Here is a 21,377-nt window from a genome sequence, read left to right on the forward strand (position 1 = left end):
TACCTGATCACCTTTGCCTGCATGTATTCCATTCAGTTCATAAAAAGAACCTTGATCCATCGAAAACCCACCAAAATACTAGTTTCCATCAAGACACCAACTATGTAGCCAGTGGGTAGTTAACATCTAAGACTGGTTCCCAACCTTTTTGGCACCAGGGACTGGTTTTGTGGAAGACAGTTTTTCCATGGACCAGGAGTGGGGGTTGGGGATGCTTTCAGGATGGTTCAAGGGCTTCCCTGGTAGCTCAGATGGTAATGAACCTGCCTGCAACGCAAGAGACCCAGGTTTAATCCCTGGATTGGGAAAATCTCCTGGAGAAGGGAATGGCTACCCACTCCAGTATTCTTGTCTGGAAAATTCCATGGACACAGGACCTGGTGGGCTACAGTCCACTGGGTTGCAAACAGTGAGGCAGGACTGAGCAACTAACACTTTGACTTTTAAGCACATTGGCATTTATTGTACACTTTATTTCTATTATCGGCTTCACCTCAGATCATCAGGCATTAGAGCCTAGAGGTTTGTTGTTGTTCAGTTTTGAGGACCCCTCATCTAGAGCATAAACATCACAGGGTCATTACAATGCACATACCACAGTTTGTTTTCCTTGTGCAGAATAACGACAAACTGAGGCGTCACCTAGCAGAAACGATTTCACGTTGCTGTATGTGGGGCAGAAACAGAGTGGCCTTTGGCGAGCACAAGGCGGTGGCTCCCTTAGTGCGGTACCTGAAATCAAATGACACCAACGTGCACAGAGCAACAGCCCAAGCCTTGTACCAGCTCTCGGAAGATGCCGACAACTGCGTTACCATGCACGAGAACGGCGCCGTGAAGGTACTGTTGATCAACTTTGTGCGATAGTCCAAGTTAAGTCAGTGTATGCTGGAAAGAAACTTAAGTAATGTGAAGGTTTTACTAGAAGGGGTGTTTGAACACACAAAACTACCCACTTGTTGCGTCACGACTGTGGGTGGGTTATGTGTTACCATTATCATGGTTTGTCCTACAGAAAAGTTGTGTGAAAATAGATTCCTTCTAAATCAAAGAATATAATATATACTCAGTTAACTAAGTAATTGTTCCATAATTTGAATTGGATTAAACAAAACATATGTTTTTAGGGAGGGACTCTGGTGGCTCAGATAGTAAAGAATCTGCCTGCAGTGTAGGAGACCCCAGTTCAATTCCTGAGTCAGAAGAGCCCCTGGAGAAGGGAATGGCTACCCACTCCAGTATCTTGCCTGGAAAATTCCATGGACAGAGGAGCCTGGTAGGCTACAGTCCATGGAGTCTGAAAGAGTTGGACACAACTGAGCAAGTAACACTTTTCAAACAAAATATATAGTGTATGAACAATCAGTGATATTCATAATTCTGTTTAATGTTTTATTTACTTGGCACTTATATAGAAAATAGAGGCACCAGCTACACAGGAAAGGAGCTGACAAATAGCAGCTAGATAGTCTTGCCAGTCTTACCCATAAGCAAAGAGCCAATTCAAAGACATTTTTTTAAAGAAAACAAACTGTGCGTAAAATTTTCTTTGCCTTTAATATCCAGTAGGAAAGTTTCTGTGCATAGGCTTTGATGTATCTGTATGTTGGGAACTACCTAGAGCTTCTGAGTGAAGTATTTTTATGACAATGTATATAAAGTACATGAGTACTTAGGAGTACATGAATAGCTTACAAGTATTAGGAAAAATTGGTTTCAAGTTAACAGTCCTTTTCTACAGCTTGTTTCCTTGTACAATGTAATTTTACTGTCCAGTGTCTCAGCTTGGAGCCTATGACAGCCAGAGGCATTTACATTTTGAAATGTATGTCCAAAGTCAGCTTGATCTTTTAAACAAAAGCTAATAAAATCTTCAGTTAATGTATCTTTCAAACTTATATGTGCTGAATATGAAGATAATCCTGGTAAGCTACAGTCCATGGGGTTGCAAAGAATCGGACACAACTGAGCAACTAACTCTTAACTTACAAAACATCTTCAGAGGAATAAGATTCTTAAAATGCCAGTTGGTAATTTTTTGAGGTGATTCTTTTAATTTATCCTTTAAACCTATTAGAGTTGAAGAATATGATGTTAATTTTTCTGAATTTAAACCTTATTAAACCCAAGTGTGTCAGCTTTTCCATTATAAATCCATTTTTACAGCACACAAGTTAGGCCATATTGATTTCTTCAAGCAAAAAAAAAAAAAAAACTGACATAAAAAGCACCTTTTAAACTAAGCACCAATTTTTTAAAGTTAATTATAAAAGATATACTGGAATGTTAACTTCAAGTTGCTAAAGAATGGTAAAAATGCCATCACTTCTATGTGATCATGTTCACACTTCAAAAAAGATTTTCTAACTTAAAATTATACATTCTATTATTGACTAAGTACAGTCTAATATGCATAGCCTAAAGACTTTTTAAAAAATTAAAAGCTATAAAAGTTAAGTAGCTGGTAAAGTGTCAGACATATACCATGCTTAGACAATTGCCAGTTCCTTTAAGAAGAGAATTTCTAGACTACTCAGAATTCAAATTTAATAATGTTTACATGTTACACTTCAATTTCCATTTATACCAGCTATAAATGCAAGTCTCAATTATTTCTTCTAACACAAGTCCATAGGTAATCTAAAATCATTTATGAATTGTGCTGTGCTATGAAAAGTGTTGAAACTGTGTTCACCCACCCACATAGCTTATGTAAATCACAAAATAAAGTAACAGAAATGATTAGAGTGAGGGACAGGATAGAGAACAACAAAGAAATTTGGGTTTGTTGCCCTTGAGACCCCTTCCCAGGTCAGCTAAGGGTGTCTTGAGGTTCTCTCTGCCTTGCTCACCTGCATTCCCAACTACCTGCCATTTCTAATAGAGGATGAGTGTAAAAATATGATTCTTATAAGCTTATTGTAGGCTGCTCTGTCCTGACACAGAGACTGTCTTTATGGTAGGCTCTCCCTCATGTGGCCGTGGGGGAAGCCTGAGGACCTGTGTCCCCCTTCTTTGGTTTTAAAGAGTTAAAATTGTGGATGATAGTGTACTGGGTGTTGGTAGAACCCACTGGGGTTTGATAGTTTCTTGGATGTGAGGAATAAAGGAAAGTGTTGAGTCAAAATTAACTCCAGGTTTTGGGCTAAGTGAAGAGGAAGTTTCCATCAACCAAGACAATGCAAGAAAATATAGGCACTTCTTGTTATTCAGTCACCAAGTCCTTTCTGACTCCACAACCACATGGATTGCAGCATGCATCTCTTACCATCTCCTGGAGTTTGCCCAAGTTCGTGTCCATTGCATTGGTGATGCCATCCAACCATCTCATCCTCTGTGACCCTCTTCTCCTTCTGCCTTCAATCTTTCCCAGCATCAGGGTATTTCCCAATGAGTCAGCTGTTCACATCAGGTGGCCAAAGTATCGGAGCTTCAGCATCTGTCCTTCCAATGAATATTCAGGGTTGATTTCCTGTAAGATTGACTGTTTAACCTCCTCACTGTCCAAGGGACTCTCAAGAGCCTTATCCAGCACCACAGTTCAAAACATCAGTTCTTTGATGCTTAGCCTTCTTTATGGTCCAGCTCTCATAGGCATATCAGGGTGTTACAGTATCTGCAGTCAATGTGTTGCATTGTATAACTGCTAACATGCTAACATTTCTGACTTCAAATGTACATAAACTTTATCCACTAATTTGGCAAATCCCTGACTGTTTTTGTTCCTAAATGCTACAGCACCTTTCTAGTCAAATGCTGACAGTCAGCCCTTCTTATTGGTGGGTTCTACTCCACAACCATAGATTCAACCAACCATAGATCGAAAATATTCAGAAAAAAATATTCCAGAAGGTTCCAAAATGCAAAACTGAAATTTGCCACATGTACTGGCAAATATTTACATATCATTTACATTGTATTCACAACTATTTACATTGCATTTACATTGTATTTGTTGTTGTTCAGTCGCTCAGTCATGTCTGACTCTTTGCAACCCATGGACTGCAGCACGCCAGGCTTCCCTGTCCGTCACTATCTTCCTGTTGCTCAAACTCATGTCCATTGAGTTGATGATGCCTTCCAAGCATCTCATCCTCTGTTGCTCCCTTCTCCTCCTGCCCTAAATCTTTCCTGGCATCAGGGTCATTGTATTTAATATTGTAAGTAATCTAGAGATTTAAAGACATACAGATGGCCAGCAGGCACATTAAAAGATGCTCAGCATCATTAATCATCAGAGAAATGCAAATCAAAACCACAGGGAGATAACACCTCATACCATCAGAATGGCTGTCATCAAAAGACCACAAATATCAAATTTGGTAAGAATGTGGAGAAAAGGGAACCTTTGTGTACTGTTGGTGGAAATGTGGATTGGTGCCGCCATTATGGAGAACACTATGGAGACTTCTCAAAATGTAAACATAGAAATATCATATGGTCCAGGAATTCTACTTCTGTGTGTATATCTAAAGAAAATCAAAACACTAATTTGAAAAGATACATGAACCCCAATGTTCATATCAGCATTATTTATAATTGCCAAGATAAGGAAGCAACCTAAGTATCCATCAATAAATGAATAAACAGGATGTGGTGTGTATATATATATACACACACACACACACAATAGAATGTATGTATATATACACAATAGAATATTACTCAGCCATAAAAAAGAATTAAAATTTGTCATTTCAACAACATGGTTGGATTTGGAGGCCGTTATGTTAAGTGAAATAAGTCAGACAGAGAAAAGCGAATACTGTATGTTATCACTATATATGGAATCTGAAAAAGACAACAAATTAGTGAATATAAGAAAAAAGAAACAGACTCACAGAAAACAAACTAGTGATTAGCAGAGGGGAGAAGGAAGTGGGATGGGGAGAAATAGGGGTGAGGGTTTAAAAAGTATTAATGCAAACTGTGCTTAGTCGCTGTCGTCTCTGACTCTTTGTGACCCCATGGACTGCAGCCATCCAGGCTCCTCTGTCCATGGGGATTCTCCAGGCAAGAATACTGGAGTGTGGTGCCATGCCCTCCTCCAGGGGATCTTCCCAACCCCGGGATCCAACCCAGGTCTCCCGCACTGCAGGGAGATTCTTTACAACCTGAGCCACCAGGGAAGCCCATTAATACAACTACTATGTATAAAATAAATAAACTACAAGGATACATTTTGGTCTTCCCTGGTGGCTCCGTGGTAAAGAATGCATCTGTAATGCAATAGTTGCAGGAGACACAGGTTCAATTCCTGGGTCAGGAAGATCCCCTGGAGGAGGGCATGGCAACCCACGCCAGTATTCTTGCCTGGAGAATCCCATGGACAGAGGAGCCTGGTGGGCTGCAGTCCATAGGGTCACAAAGAGTCGTACATGACTGAAGTGACTTAGCATCCACACATATATTGTACAGCACAGGGAATATAGCCAATATTTTGTAATAACTATAAAGGAGTATATAATCTTTTCAAATTGTGAATCATTGTGTTGTACATCTGAAACTAACATAATATTAACCATTGACTTATACTGCAATAAAAGGTTTTAAAAAGTACATAGGACAATGTGTGTAGGTTATATGTAAATACTACATCATTTTATATAAGGAACTTGAACATCCATGGATTTAGGTATCCACGGGAGTCTTAGAACCAGTCCCTGAGGGACAGCTGTGTAGTTTTATTTCCTAGACCTGCGAACGCTCCTGTAGCAGCTGCTTGTGAGCAATGTGGACAGGTTCCTTGACAATTACCAGAGTCATCCTGTCACCCTGTTCAGAAGTAGTTTATTCTAGAGTTAGCTGTTTCCCTGTACAATTTCCTCAACAGTAGCAGCTGCCATTATGCAGTGTATCTGTCTCATGCCAACTGGTGTTTATTCTGTAGTAACAGCAAAGGAGCAGGCTTGAGGGTCTGGAATAGATTGAGTTCAGTTTCTAATGTGTTCCATTCAAACAGTCAGCTTGAGTTTTAGGTCTAGAGCAATGCTATCCAGTAGAAATGTAATGTGAGCTACATATGCCATTTTACATTTTCTAGTAACCCCAGTTTAAGAGAAGGTAAAGAAACAAGCAAAATTAATTTTGGTAATATATTTTATTTAACCCAGTATGCTCAAGATATTATTTCAACATATAATCATTGAAATAAAATGCTTATGTTTTACATTATCTTTTTTTGGTACTAAATCTCCAAATCTGGTGAATGTTTTTACACTTATGATACATCTCAATTTGGACTGGCCATGTTTCAAATTCTCCGTAGGTGGTTAGTGGTTTTCTTATTCCACAGCATCGGCCTAAGAACAGAAGAGCGGGAAGATTCAGGAAGTGTCATTGGAGAGGTATTAAGTCATGATGGAGGGTGGATAAGATGTTTTTGGCAGAGAGTTTAGAGAAGCCTGGGAAATGTCTACATTTTCAGTCATGGAGCCTGTAAACCATGAGGAAGAGCCATCACAGTGAACTTAGGAAGTCAGCAGGTTAACCAGGAGTTCTGGGAGCCAAAGAAAGAACAGGCTACCAAAGGGTTTGTGTTTAAACACACTAAGCAGTCAACAAGGATTTCCTAATTCAGTTATGATGAAAAATAATCCTTGTATGCTGTCCACCTGAAACTATCATAACATTGTTAACTGGCTATACTCCAATATAAAATAAAGAGTTGTTAAAAAATAATCCTTGCAGTAGAGCCTCTCCGTGTTAAAGTCTCTTCTATAGGAACTAGTAAATACCCTGCTCTGATGGATACAATGGGACAGGAATAATCCAGTTCTTATCCTTTTATGGTTTCATGCAGACTTCCTTCTCCAAGTATCAGCCCACGGTCTGTGTCATCACAAAACCTTGTGAACACGGACGCAGAGCTGTTGGCAACTATAGTGAAAATATAAGACATCCAGGAGATATATCAAAGTCATTTGCTGATCATAACAAGACTGTGACATAAGAAGATGCTTGAAAGAGGGGAAGAAGTTGCAGAGAAACTGAGCAAGACAAGCCCTTTCCTAAGACAGAAAAGTGATCAAATAGAAAGACGATGAGTACCTTTAAGAGGCATGAAACTGCCTTCTCCATAGCGACAGTGGGTTTGTTTATGCAGATGTCTACACCAGGCAGATAAAAACTACCAATGTCTTTCTGAAAGGCAGGAAATTGAAGAGGCTGCAGAAATGTAACCTGGAGTAGTCCCAGCAGTGGCAGAGTGAGGGAAGAGTGCTTCCATTTGAGTAGGGTTCCAGTAAGTTAGGTTTTAGTTTATCATATTTAACTTTAATATTATTTATGTGTCAAGTGTTTTCCTCATTTTATTTTAACTTACAAATGTAATAGCTTTATTAACTCTGTGTAATTAACATACACATGTATATAATTAAAGTATGTTATTTGGTCAATTTTTACATTTAGATGTATGTACTATGCATACACGCATACACATACACATATGCAGACACAGACACCCCCCCACATACACACATGAAACTATTAAAATATCAAGATAATGATGTCCCAAAGTTTTCTGCTAGCCCTTGGCAAACCTTCTTTCCTGCTCCACTCTGTCTTAGGGCAACCACTGATCTACTTTCTATCAATATAGATTAGTTTTTATATGTTAGCATTTTCTAGACTTTAACATAAATAGGGTCATACAGTATGTGCTCGACTTTTTGTTTGACTTGTTTCAGTTCAGCTGAGTTGTTTTTGTCTTCGTCTCTGTTCCTGCATGTATCACTAGTTCAGTCTTATTGCTGAGTAGTATTCTATTGTATGGACATACCACAATTTGTCTGTCCTTCCACTTGTTGATGGACTTTTGAGTTATTTCCCATTTTAGGTTATTACAAATGAAGCTTCTGTAGATATTCGTGTCCAAGTCTTGTATGGACATGTGCTTTCACTCTTCTTGGGTAAATACCTATGAGTGAGTGGCTGGATCGTATGGTACATGTTTAACTTTTGAAGAAATTGCCAAATCTGTTTTCCAAAGTGTTCATGCTGTTTTACATTCACACCAGCAATGTTTGGGAGCATCCCTACCAACACTTGGTATGTCCAATCTTTTTTATTTGAGGTGTTTTGATAGATGTGTAATGGTATCTCATGGCTTCAATTTCAATTTTCCTAATTACTAGTAATATAGAATATCTTTTAATGTGTTTATATGCTAGCTTCATAACTCCTTGGAGAAAATGTTTACATTTTTTGACTATTTAAACATTTCACTGTTTGTTTCCTTATTATTGAGTCTCAAGAGTTCTGTATATATTCTGGATACAAGTTCTTTACCATAGGTATAATTTGCAAATATTTTCTCCCAGTTTGTAGTTAGTCTTTTTAGTCTCTTAACAGTGTCTTTTAAAGAGTAGACATTCTTAAATTTGATGAAATCCAATTGGTCTTAAAAAGTGAATCATGCTTTTGGTGTTACATCTAAGAAACCTTTGCCTAACACATGGCCACAAGGATTTTCCATGTTTTCTTCTTTTACAACTTTGGGTTTTACTTCTAAGTCTATGACCCATTATGAGTAAATTTTAGTTTATGATGCTAGGTGTGAATTGAAGTTAATTTAGGGAAAGGCATAAGGACATCATTTGTTGAAAAGATTTCCCTTTCTCCACTGATTTCTTTTGCAATTATGGGGAAAGAAATCAGTGAATACATATCTGTTTTGTTCCCTTGTTGTATTCATTTATATTTCTGCCAGTACCACACTATCTTCATTACCACAGCTTTGTAAAAAGCTTTAAAGTTACATAGTTTAAGTCTTCCTACTTTATTGTCTTGAAGTTGTTTTGGCTATTCTAGTTCTTTTACATTTCCATACAAACTTTAAAATCAGTTCATAACTTTCTACAGTAAATGCTTCTGGACATTTTTGATTGGAATGACATTAAATCTGTAGATCTTTGGGGGGAAATTGATATCTTAACAATATTGAATCTTATGACCCATTAAAAAGAACTATTTCCATTAAATTAGATCTTATTTAAAATCTCTCAGCTACATTATGTAGTGTTCATCGTATGGGTTTTTCACATCATCCCTAGGTAATCAAGCTTTTTTGATGCCACGGTAAACAGTATTTTTGAATCTCAATTTCTGTTGTTAATTGCTATTATATAGAAATGTGATTTATTCTGTATATTAATCTTATATCCTGCAATCTTGTGAAACTAACTTATTTATTTACTCTAGTAGGTTTTTGGAGATCTGTCATATTTTCTACCTAGACCAGGAGTAGGCAAACTTTTTCTTTAAAAAGTCAGATACTAAAAAAAGTCAGATATTAAATATTTTAGGCTTTATGGGTGGGATATAGTCTATATTACAGATTCTTCTTTCTTTTATTGTTGCCATTGTTGTTATTATTTACCATACATAAATGAAAAAGTTGGTCTGTATTCTGTAAGCCATACAAAAACAGATTGTGGCTTGCCAACTTTTCACATAAACAATCTTGTATCTCAAATAAAGACTTTCTTCTTTTCCAATCTGGATGTTTTTATTTCTTTTTTTCCTGATTGCATTGGCCAGAAAACTCTGCATAATGGTGGAAAGAAGCAGTAAGAGCAGATGTCTTAGTCTTAAGGTAATGCATTCACTCTTTTACCATTAAGTTTAATGTTAGCAGTAGGTCTTTCAAAGGTAGTCTTTATCAGGTTAGGGAAGTTCTCTTCTATTACTACTTTAATGAGAATTTTTTTTAAATCAGAAATAGACACTCATTTTGTCAAGTGCTTTTTTTATATCTATTGATATTGTCTTACAATTTTTTTTTAAGTTTGTTATTATGGAGAATTGCATTTATTTTCAAATGTTAAACCAACCCAGCATTCTTGAGGTAAACCCACTCTGTCATGATGTATTATCCTTTTCATTATTATCCTTTTCATACATTGTTGAACTTAACTTGCTGACATGCTGCTTACAGCTTTGCATTTATATTTGTTTTCATAGTGTTATTTTTGATATAATGTCTTTCCTCTGTGTTGTTATCAGGATAATGCTGACTTCAGTGAATGAGTTGGGAAGTATTTCTTCCTACTCAATTTTCCTGAAGAGTTTTATAGCCCTGGTATTATTTCTTCTTTAAATGTTTGGTAGGATCCAATTTCTTTAATCAATATAGGGCTGGTTCATGTTATTTCTTCTTAAGTGAGATATCTTGTATCTTTCAGTGAATTATTTCATTTCATCTAAATTGTCAGATGCTTTGGCCTAAAGTTATTTAAAGTATTTCCTTATCCTTCTAATATGTATAGAATCTGTAGTTATAGGTCAACTTTCATTCCTGATATTGGTAATTTCTGTCTTCTTTTTTTTATCCTGATCAATCTGGGTAGAAGTCTATCAATTTTATTGATCTTTTCAACAACCAGTTTTGTTTCATTGATTTTTCTCTATTGCTTATTTCATTGATTTCCTTTATGATCATTTTTATTACCAATCTTCTGATTACTTTGGGGTCTCATTTTCTCTTGTCTAGTTTCTTAAAGTGGAAACCAGGGTAATTGGTTTAATACCTTTATTGTTTTCTAATAAATGTGCTTAGTTGTCCAAATTTTCCTCTAATACTGCATCTCAGAAGTTTTGATAAGTTATATTTTCATTTTTATTGTTTCATTTCATAAGTTAAATTAGAAATACTTTATAATTTCCCTTTTGATTTCCTCTTTGGCCTATGGATTATTTAAAGATGTGATGTTTAGTTTCTAAATACTTGGGGATTTTTCCAGTGGTCTTCCTGTTATTGATCCACAGATCCTTCTGTTATTAAATTATAAATGATCCTTTATATATGATTCTTTCTGTTATTTAAATTATAACATTTAATTCCATTGTAGTCAAAGAACACACATTTATGACTTAAATATTTTTAAAACATTTCAGACTTGTTCTGTGTCCCAGAACATGGTTTGACTTGTTAATATTCTATGTCCACTGGAAAGAAATGAATATTCTGGTGTAGCTGAGGTAAAGTGTCCTATAAAGTTTAATAAAGCCAAGTTGGTTAATATTGTTGTTCAAATATTCTACATCTTCACTGATTTTGTAACTATTTGTCCTACCAGTTATTGTGGATTTGCCAATTTCTACCTGCAGTTCTATGAGTTTCTGTTTCCTTCATATTTTGACGCTCTCTTATTAGTTGCATAAATATTTAGAAATAGTATATCCTATCAATGACCCTTTATCACTATGACATGATTTTTATCTCTGGTCATATTTTTTGTTTTGGAGTCTACCTTTTCTACTATTAATAGAAACCTTGATATTTTTTCTTCGGTTACTAGTTGCATGCTAAATTCTATGGCTTTTTCTATCCATTTATCTGTTTGTATGTCTTTGTTTAAAGTGGTTATTTATAGGCAGCATATAGTTGGCACTTGCTTTTTTATTCAGATCACAGCCTCTGCCTTTGTGGGGGATGTAAGAGGGAGAGCCTATACTATTTACATTTAATGTACTTTTGACATGACTGGCTTTAAATGTATCATCTTGCTTGTTTTCTCTTTTTCCCATCTGTTCTTTCTTTGCTTCTTCTGTCTCCCCTTCGGTTTATTAAGTTTCTTATTATTCCATTTAATCTCTTTTGTCACCTTACTGGTTATGATTCTTGTATTTTAGTATACATATTTACATTTAGTATATATATTTAATATAAATAAAGTATACATATTTAAGTATCCATATTTAATTCAGCATAGTAGTGGACTTCAAGTTACAGCATACATAGAAGCAGACAGTCTAAGAATCAGACAACAGAAGTTCATTTCTGTCCTCTCAACTTTTGTGCTATCGTTGCCATGCACTTGACCCCTGGCGGTGGTGGTTTAGTCGCTAAGTCGTGTCCAACTCTTGCGACTCCATAGAAGCCACAATACATTGTTCTCATTTGGGGCTATAAGTAGTTACCGTTTACAGATGTTTAAACCAACAGGAAAAAAGTACTACTTCTTCTGTTCTGTAGTGCAGATTTTCATCTGGTGTCCTATTCTTTCTGCCCAAAGCACTTTTAACATTTCTTAGAGTACACTTCTCTTGATGATAAATCCTTTCAGCTTCTGTTACGTCTATAAAAGATTTTATTTTGTCTTTGTTTTTGAAAAATATTTTTGCTGGGTGTAGAATTTTACACTGACTTTTTTTTTTTTTTTTCCTTTCAGAACTTAAACACATCACCCCATTTTATTCTCACTCGCCTTATTTCTGGCAAGAATCTGCTGTCATCTTTATGTTGCTTCACCTGTATGTCAAGTGTCTTTTTTCTTTGGCTACTTTAAAATTGTACTATTTTCACTGATTTTGGGCAACTTGTTTATGATGTGCCTTTGTGCCTTTTTTTTTCATGTTTCTTGTACTTGAGGTTTGTTGAGCTTCTTGATCTGTGGGCTTAATTTCATCAAATTCAGAAATTTTTGAACCACCATTCTTCAAATATTTTCCTTTTTTCCGTCTCTTTCTACTGTCCCTGGAAACTCCATTTCCACTGATATGTGCCTGCTTCAAGTTTTCCTCCAGCTCCCTCCCATGGTGTTACATTTTTTAGTCCTTTTTCTTTGTGTTTTAATTTCTGATATTTCTATTTCTTTGTCCTCAAGGAGAATTTTTTTGCAATGTTAATTAGTGTTTATTTACACTCAGTGAGTTTTACATTTTGGATACTATAATTCTCGCCTCTCAAAATTCAATTTGAGTCTTATATCTCTACTTAATATGGTGAGTCTTCTCTCTGGCTTCTTGCATGCCCAAAGCTGAGTTCTAATTACAGTTCTAATATCATTTCTGGGTTGCTGTCAATCGATTGACTTTTCTATTTATCATGAATCATTGGACATCAGAGCATGAGTTTTTAATGTGTTGAGTATTGGATATCTTTTTCTTGTATTTATGTAAGTATCCTTGCGGAGAAGGCAATGGCACCCCACTCCAGTATTCTTGCTTGGAAAATCCCATGGATGGAGGAGCCTGTTAGGCTGCAATCCATGGGGTCGCTAAGAGTCAGACACGACTGAGCAACTTCACTTTCACTTTTCACTTTCCTGCATTGGAGAAGGAAATGGCAACCCACTCCAGTGTTCTTGCCTGGAGAATCCCAGGGACGGGGGAGCCTGGTGGGCTGCTGTCTATGGGGTCGCACAGAGTTGGACACGACATAGCATAGTATCCTTGAGTTTTGTTCTGGGGTGCAGTTATGCGACTCTGACGCAAATAGGTCCTTTCAGTTCTTGCTTTTATGCTGTTTGGGTAGGAACAGAGTAGGTCTCATTCTTCCCCACTTCCCAGGCAAAAGATCCTTCTAGTTATTCTACCTGACACCCTGTAAATTGCGAAGTCTTCTACTCTGAGGCACTGTTCCTGACAGTGTGTGAACATCAGAGATTGTTCCATCTTTCAGGTGGTCCTTTTCCTGTCCTCGAGTGGTTTCCCAACACACAGGTGATGATCAGTACTGCCCCAGAGGTCCAGGGGCACTGATGCAGGGCGAGGTCTTGCCTCTCCCCTCTAGTAACCTGCCCTGAAGACTCGAGTCACCATAGTCCCCCAGACTCCCTTCTCTGACTCTCAGCTCAGGGAGATGGCTGAGCTTTGTGTGCATTCTCTCTTCTTGTGCTGCAACCTGGAAACTCTCTCCAGGCAGCAAAGTCCCTCCAGGCAGTAAATTTTCTCTAGGCAGTAGGCTGGGAGACTCTTTAGGGCTCACCATTTTTGTTTCTCTTTTCTCAGCGATCACTGTGCTTTGTTTGCATGTGATGTCCAATGACTTGAAGGCCATTGTTTTTTATATTTTTCCATTACTTGAGACAGGAAAGCAAATCCAGCAGTAAATTTTCTCTAGGCAGTAGGCTGGGAGACTCTTTAGGGCTCACCATTTTTGTTTCTCTTTTCTCAGCGATCACTGTGCTTTGTTTGCATGTGATGTCCAATGACTTGAAGGCCATTGTTTTTTATATTTTTCCATTACTTGAGACAGGAAAGCAAATCCAGTCTCTATTACCCTATCTTGGCATGAAGCAGAATTCTTATTTTCCTTTTAGATTTTCTCTTATGTAATAAATTCATGGAAAGTGATAGCTGGCAGAGGCAAGTTGTCCATTTTAAACACATGTTTTGCAGATGAGAAAACAAAGAGCCAGGTGAGTGAAGTTCCTGAAACTGCACAGTCAATAGCGGTCATAACATCATTAATGATTGTGATGGCTAGTTGAGTGCTGTTTCCACTAGATGAGTGAATTTCAAACCATGTCTCATGACCCTTCGAGTTCCCTCAGGTAAATATCAGCACCCGGTAGTCAGGCCCCAGGAAGCAGGGCAGGCAGGGTGTAGTCACCCATGTTAGTCAGAGCAGTTATTTTTTCCACTTTGTGTATTAAACTTGTGTAGGAGATTGCTTCATAAAAGCTTTGGCTGCTTTAAAAAGAATCAAAAATTACTGCCCGAAGCCATGTTGTCCTTTAATAGTTGTTTATGCAACCTAATAGGAGACATTCTCTTCATATTTATTTTGCATTTTGCTTTCATTTGATAGAAGGTTTCTAAAATAAGAATCTCTCCAGTAGAAAATAAGAATTCTAATCTTAATTCTTTGTATTCTGACAAGTACCCTGCATATAAAAATCTGATATGAGAAAGACTCTTTTTCTTTTCCGTTGTAGAGCTTTAGGCAATGCCTTTGCCCTTGAGGTGATCAGTGGTCTTTCAAGCATTCAGGCAGCATTTGGGGAGAACTGACTGTATCTCCGAGGGTCTGAGCTAACAGAACACGTGTCTTCTTTCACACCAGCTCTGCTTCACTGGAAGGAATCCACCCTGTGTCTGCTCACTCACTGCCCCCACCACCCCAGCCTCCTTACCCCCTACAAAACAACCCACTACCTCTTGAAAGCTAAAGGTGGGACAGGATGAGAGGATAGCTGCATGTAAAGCAAAAGCACTAGATAATAATGAAAGTCATATCATTTTCATTTATTCAGCTTTGTATGTGCAGATTCTATTCTAAAAGCACATTCACATCTATTCTTTCATTCATTCTTCCCCACTAACCAGGAGATGGGAAATTGTCATTTTCTCCCTTTTTAGATAAAGAAACAAAATCTTATACAGGTTAAGTAACTTGCCCCAAATCATCCAGTCTTGAGAAAGAGAACCCAAGGAATCTGGTTGCAGAGTCTGTTCCAACGACTGGTTCTTTATGGGGCAGAGACTGCTGGGAGAGGCAGAAACAGGAATGATTGGCAGAGAACATGCTTGCTTGTGGTGGTTGAAGTGCCTGCTCCTAAGCCTAACCCTTACATCCTTCTTGAATTATGTCCAAACTGATCTCCACTTAAACATTATTACCAGAAAGAATTATAGTATGTAAACTTAAAACCAGATGATTTTGTGATTTAAAATATTACATTTCTAATCTTTGAAAGTGAAAGTTACTCAGTCATGTCTGACTCTTTGTGACCCCATGGACTATACAGTCCATGGAATTCTCCAGGCCAGAATACTGGAGTCTTTCCCTTCTCCAGGGGATCTTCCCAACCCAGGGATTGAACCCAGGTCTTCCACATTGCAGGTGGATTCTTTAACAGCTGAGGCACAAGGCAAGCCCAAGAATACTGGAGTGAGTAACTTATCCCTTCTCCAGTGGATCTTTGTGAGTTGAACCGGAGTCTCCTGTATTACAGGCAGATTCTTTACCAACTGAGCTTAATAAGGGTAGCTTCCTTTTTCAAAGGTAATAATATATTAGTTAATATTGGTTAATTTAGTTAATATGAATGGCATTTTATGCTCTGTGTGTATGTATATACTTGACATTTTTAGAATTAAGAAAATTGGAACTGAAATACAGTTCCATTAAGCTTTGTGCTGAATTTAAACTTTTTTGCTAATCTACAGCAACTTTTTAGGTCTACATGAGGTATATTCCAAACTTCCACAATCTTTGTATAGTTTTTACGTTTAAAAGTGTCTCTTACCACCAAGGGACATACTTCTAGGCATTATAAATACTACTAATTATGACACTATAAAATGAGAAATCCCTAATCAAAGAAATTAAATTCAAGATCTAAGTTTAACCTGGAAACTTGGGGTAAAAGTCTCAGGCCTCTTAGCATATCACGAATGACAGTGTCCGTTCTTAAAGTCATATGACATCTTGTGAGTCAAAACTCTCCTATCTCCTCACCTATATTCTGAGTATCAGGAGCAGCCCCACTCCTGGGCCACCTGAGTGTACTGTGGTCCATTACAGCATCCTGTCCCAGAGCATGGTCCACAGTCTGCCCATCTCAAAGCAATATCGAACGTGTTGAAAAACGCATATTCACTGGTCCTTACCCTAAACTGAATGACACAGAGACTCTGTAAACAATACCAGGAAACTGTATTCTAACCAAGCTCCTAAGGTGATAGGGAAGCACATGGAAGTTTGAGAACCCCTGATCCACTGAGGACACCAGACCATCACTGACATTTGTCATCCCCTGACACTCAGAACCGGAGAAGGCAATGGCACCCCACTTCAGTACTCTTGCCCGGAAAATCCCATGGATGGAAGAGCCTGGTGGGCCGCAGTCCATGGGGTCGCTAAGAGTCGGACAAGACTCAGCAACTTCACTTTCACTTTTCACTTTCATGCATTGGAGAAGGAAATGGCAACCCACTCCAGTGTTCTTGCCTGGAGAATCCCAGGGACGGGGGAGCCTCGTGGGCTGTCGTCTATGGGGTCGCACAGAGTCGGACATGACTGAAGCGACTTAGCAGCAGCAGCAGACACTCAGAACTCAGCCTCCTCAAAGGTAAAGCTAGAAAGCCCTGGTAATGATGAATCCTTCACACCCACAAAATGCTGGTTGTGCACTCGGAATTCTCTGGGATGTGATATCATGGTGAACAGGAATCATGTGGCTCCTGTCTGCGTGAAATTAGGGAGGGCAGGCAGTTGTGGAACTCTGTTTTCCAGGACCTCTGCCAGTGTGAAGACAGTCTGTCTAAGATGCTTTATTTGTTCCTCATCAAAGACAAGACAAGGGGGACTTTTTTATTATTAACTTGTAATTTATTTTTGGCTGCACTGGGTTTTCATTGTGGTGCACAGGCACTTGTGTGCAGGCTTTCTCTAATTGAGGCCAGTGGGGGCTACTCTCTAGCTACATTGGGCAGGCTTCTTGTTGCAGTGGCTTGTTTTGTTGCAGAACACAGGCTCAAGGGTGCTTGGGCTTTAGTAGTTGTGGCACAGGGGTTCAGTTGCCCTTTGGCCTGTGGGATCCTACTTCCCAGACCAAGGATTGAACCCATGTCCCCTGCATTGGCAGGCGGATTGTTAACTACTGGGCCACCAAGGAAGTTCCGACAAGGAGGACTTTCTGCTGATATTATAAAAATAAAATTTCCTTTAACTGAGACAAGACTGAATTTATGTGTTACCTGCTTTACAATACCATCTTCAAAGTTTGCAGCTTTGAAAATAGGAATGTAGGATCTGACGGTGTACCAGTCCGGGCCAATCCAGTTTAACTTAATTGCCTTTGAAAGGATATCAAAGTGTATGTTGTATGATTATCCTACAGAATAACCTTTTTTTCCTGTCATCAGAAAAACACTCAATATTTGTTAATGGACAAAACTGTGGGGTCTGGAGGCAGCTGGCCGGGGGCCCTTCCTGGCTCTTGGCCTCTCCTGGCGCCCCAGGACTAAGGGCTTGTTATTCAAAGTGTGGTCCCAGGCACAGGGTGCTTATTAGAAAGGCACAATCTCAGACCCTATTCCAGACCTACTGGATCGGAGTCTGCATTTTAATAAGATTCCCAGATGATTCGTATCACAGTCAAGTTTGAGAAGCCTTGGATAAGGCACATCCTCTCAGGCAAACTTGAAAGAAACCAAACAATACTGCAGTATTCCTGCCCTTACCGGCTATTCCAATTTGTTGTAGCTTGAACACATTCTGCAAAGTTGACTTAGATGTGATTTTTATGCGATTATAAAACTTTTTTCTATAATTTGCTAAAATTCCTGGTTAGGGATCAGAACATGTGGTCACTATAACTTTCCTAAGCCCTGCTTAGGTATTTCATATATTTATCCCAAACCACCATTTAAACAAGAAAATCCTTAAATCTCCTACTCTCCATATAAAACAACCTTTTATTTTCCCCAGCATTGCTGACTTCATAGTTGAAAAGGACACCCTTTTGTTCAAATGCCCTGAAATTTGATGAACTAGTCCACGTTTAGTCCACTAGTAATCTTAATTTGTTAAGTTTAAATGCTAACATTTATAGCTACCTCTCAAGTAATCATATACATGAAGAGCTGCTTTTCATCAACCAGTTACTTTTCTACTCAGTTACACTGTGGAGCATCCACTACAATGGTGCTCAGCCACTGCAGTATTTTCCAAGGAAACAAATTATTATTATTTATCCAGCTGAATCTTTTCCTAATCCTCAGGATTTTCACATACAGATTTGTGTGCAGATGGGCTCTTTCTATCTTATTTTCTAAGGCTTTATACTCCACAAGTAGCTTCAGTCTATTTTCTTTTTTTAACAATGACACCAGTTTCTAATTTATTCCACATACGGTTTTCTAGTTCATTTTAGATACCAGTTTCTAATTTATTCTAGGGAATATATATTATTTTATATATAATTTCAAACATTTGGTCACAAATTATACAGTATTTATCCAACTTCCAAAAAAATTTGTGAATGGATAATTTGAACATGAAGCATTTTTTTTAAGAATCCTCTACCTATTAGAGTCAGAATAGTGAAAGTTGCTCAGTCGTGTCTGACTTTTTGTGACCCTGTGGACTCTACAGTCCATGGAATTCTCCAGACCTGAATACTGGAGTGGGTAGCCTTTCAGGGGTTTTTCCCAACCAAGGGATCAAACCCAGGTCTCCCACATTGCAGGCTGATTCTTTACCAGCTGAGCTAGAAGGGAAGCCCAGAGTGAGAATGAGTTGGGTCTATTACAAATGGTGCTTCTCTGAGCATCCTTGACATAACTTTTTGGTGGACATAAGCACAGACCGAGTGCTATAAAGAGGGAAACAGTAATAGTGGTAACAGTGGCTTGCAAGTCCATTTTCATTTTAAATTTCACCAGGTAATTTGGAGTCAACCATTAAATGAAAAGTTAGCAAATATTAGACTATTGGACTTAATAATAAGAGATTGAAGTGCTTTTCTTAGACTAATGATTAGTTAATATCAATAATTATATATATTTATATAACATATATTACAGGATAATCTCTTCTTAAAATTGCAGCCAATGACTTAGTGTTTTCTGCTGGGCTAGGTGCTTTATTCTTTCTCTCACTATATTCATAGTCACCCCGTGATCCTGACATTACCATGCCTGTTTTAAAGATTGGGAAGCATTAGTTCAACAGGCTCAGTGATGTGCCCAATGTCCCATGGATAGAATGTCCCATAGAGAGAATGTAGGATCCATTTAAGATTCCAGAAATCACAAGCAGCATAACTCAGATAAACTTGGGCTCCAAAGGAGAACCATAGGCATTGTGACAGATCTTATGGGCCAGAAAGCAGCAGAGCCTAAGAAGTTGCTGGGTGGGAAAGAGTTTCAGCATTTGTAGCATCTTTTCTTTCATCTGTGTTCTCACTTTCTTTCTGTATCCGTTTCATTTTATTCTCTCTCTGAGGGTTGTCTCTGTTTTCCCACATTTGTCTCCACTGTTTGGGCCTGGTTTACTCTGCAGTCACCCAGGGAGGCCACATATTATTTTCATTTTTAATTCAAAAATCTCAGAGAAACAAATCTGATTGGCACAGTTTGAGAAAAGTACCTACCCTTAGTCCAGTCAGCTGTGGATGAGAAAACAGTGTATTCTCTTACCAAATGACTGCCAAGGTGGCCCCTGGCGATGAGGGACGAGGGCAGCTAGGGGTGTTCCTGATGAGCTGAGAAGGCAGCAGAAAGGGGCACACCAATGCGACAAGCCACGACTTAGATTTCCAGACCCACCAACATGAGAAATCTCTGTGCTATTATTGCCTGTATTTAAAGTTATATATATATACTTTTGTTAGTTTCATTGTAAGTCTTTCAAAAATATACCTAACACTTCTCAAATGATGTGCCTTTTTTGTTAAAATGATAAATTATGCTAACAGCTTTGGCTAACTTTATTTATTATTAGTATTTTATTTTTATTAAAGAACTCTTTCATAAAGCAAGCTTTGTGAGTTAAATGGATGTAAACCATAAAATGTGAGAGGTAATTATTTATGATTTTTACTGAAAATATTCCAGATCTTGCTATTGCCAACTGCTAGTATGGATTTAGCATTCTGAAATTTAAAACAGTAACTTTTGGCTCTTTTTTTTTGTCAAATACTTTGTGATTAAACTATTATACTGTCAACTGAAGTTTAAGAAAAGACACTCCTTCACCATTTAAAATGCTATGCAAAACAGTCTTCATTTTATGCACATATAAACCTGTGAAGCTTTCACATGTTGGTTTTGGGATTTTAAACTTGGCAAATTACAGATTCTTATTTTTATATCTGTCACTGTTGGCTCCAAACTTTAAATTGAAACCACAGGGTTTACCTGGCACTCATGCCAAGTAATGCTTTTCCCTGTCTTTAAATTAGCTGCTACTTTGTGATTAAGAATGATGCACAAGATGACAAATAACATCAGAACAATAATATATTCAAATTACTGTCAAATCAATATTCAGATACAAAGGCTGCTTGAATTTGGGGCTGTTTAAAAACCAAACATCTGTCTGTCACACTGTATTCAAAAACTTCACAGCAAAAAGTGAACACACTATTTATAAAAAATTTTTTCCTTTAGTTTAGAGGAAACCAATGAAAGGCAAAAACAAAAAGTCATTGCCATCTGAGTGCACGGAAGACTCTCAGATGTGCACCTCCCCTCCTGAGTTGGGTGAAGCCAGAAACCGTGACCTTGATATCTGTTCCTGAATATCACATTTCTAGAGCTTGTTATTCATACATCCTAATAAGTTGACTATGGAATCACTGCCAAATAAAAAAATTTAGGGCTAAGGGGTGTTAGAGTCCACAGAATTCAGATGTGGGCCTGGAGAGTGAGTCATTCTCTTAACCTAATCATGTCACCAAAATTAGGAACATCGGGCTCTATTACAGTTTTCTGATCACAGATAAAAGAAAATGACAGGACTAGGTGGCTTATCTTGCCTGAACTGTACAGTCTGGGACTCCTGAAATTTGAATGGATCCGGCTATCAAGGTGCTAGGTTGGCATAAGATGCTCTTGGCCCAGGTAAAGCATCTCCTGGTCTCAGAAAAAGATGCTTTTCCTGTCGATCTGCAGGTCCGTCGAGCCCTTCAGCAGTAGTT

General features: G+C 38.0%; 1 protein-coding gene across 1 annotated transcript in view; it reads left to right on the forward strand.

Annotated features, from left to right (window-relative positions):
• Positions 1-21,377, forward strand: part of ODAD2 (outer dynein arm docking complex subunit 2) — a 156,643-nt gene that overhangs the window by 114,183 nt on the left and 21,083 nt on the right. The window contains exon 18 of the mRNA XM_055544025.1: positions 619-840. Coding sequence (XP_055400000.1) covers positions 619-840 — 222 coding nt within the window. The remainder of the gene's footprint in view (positions 1-618; positions 841-21,377) is intronic.

The sequence above is a fragment of the Bubalus kerabau genome, chromosome 13, assembly GCF_029407905.1.
Source record: "Bubalus kerabau isolate K-KA32 ecotype Philippines breed swamp buffalo chromosome 13, PCC_UOA_SB_1v2, whole genome shotgun sequence".
Classification (NCBI taxonomy): Eukaryota; Metazoa; Chordata; class Mammalia; order Artiodactyla; family Bovidae; genus Bubalus; species Bubalus kerabau.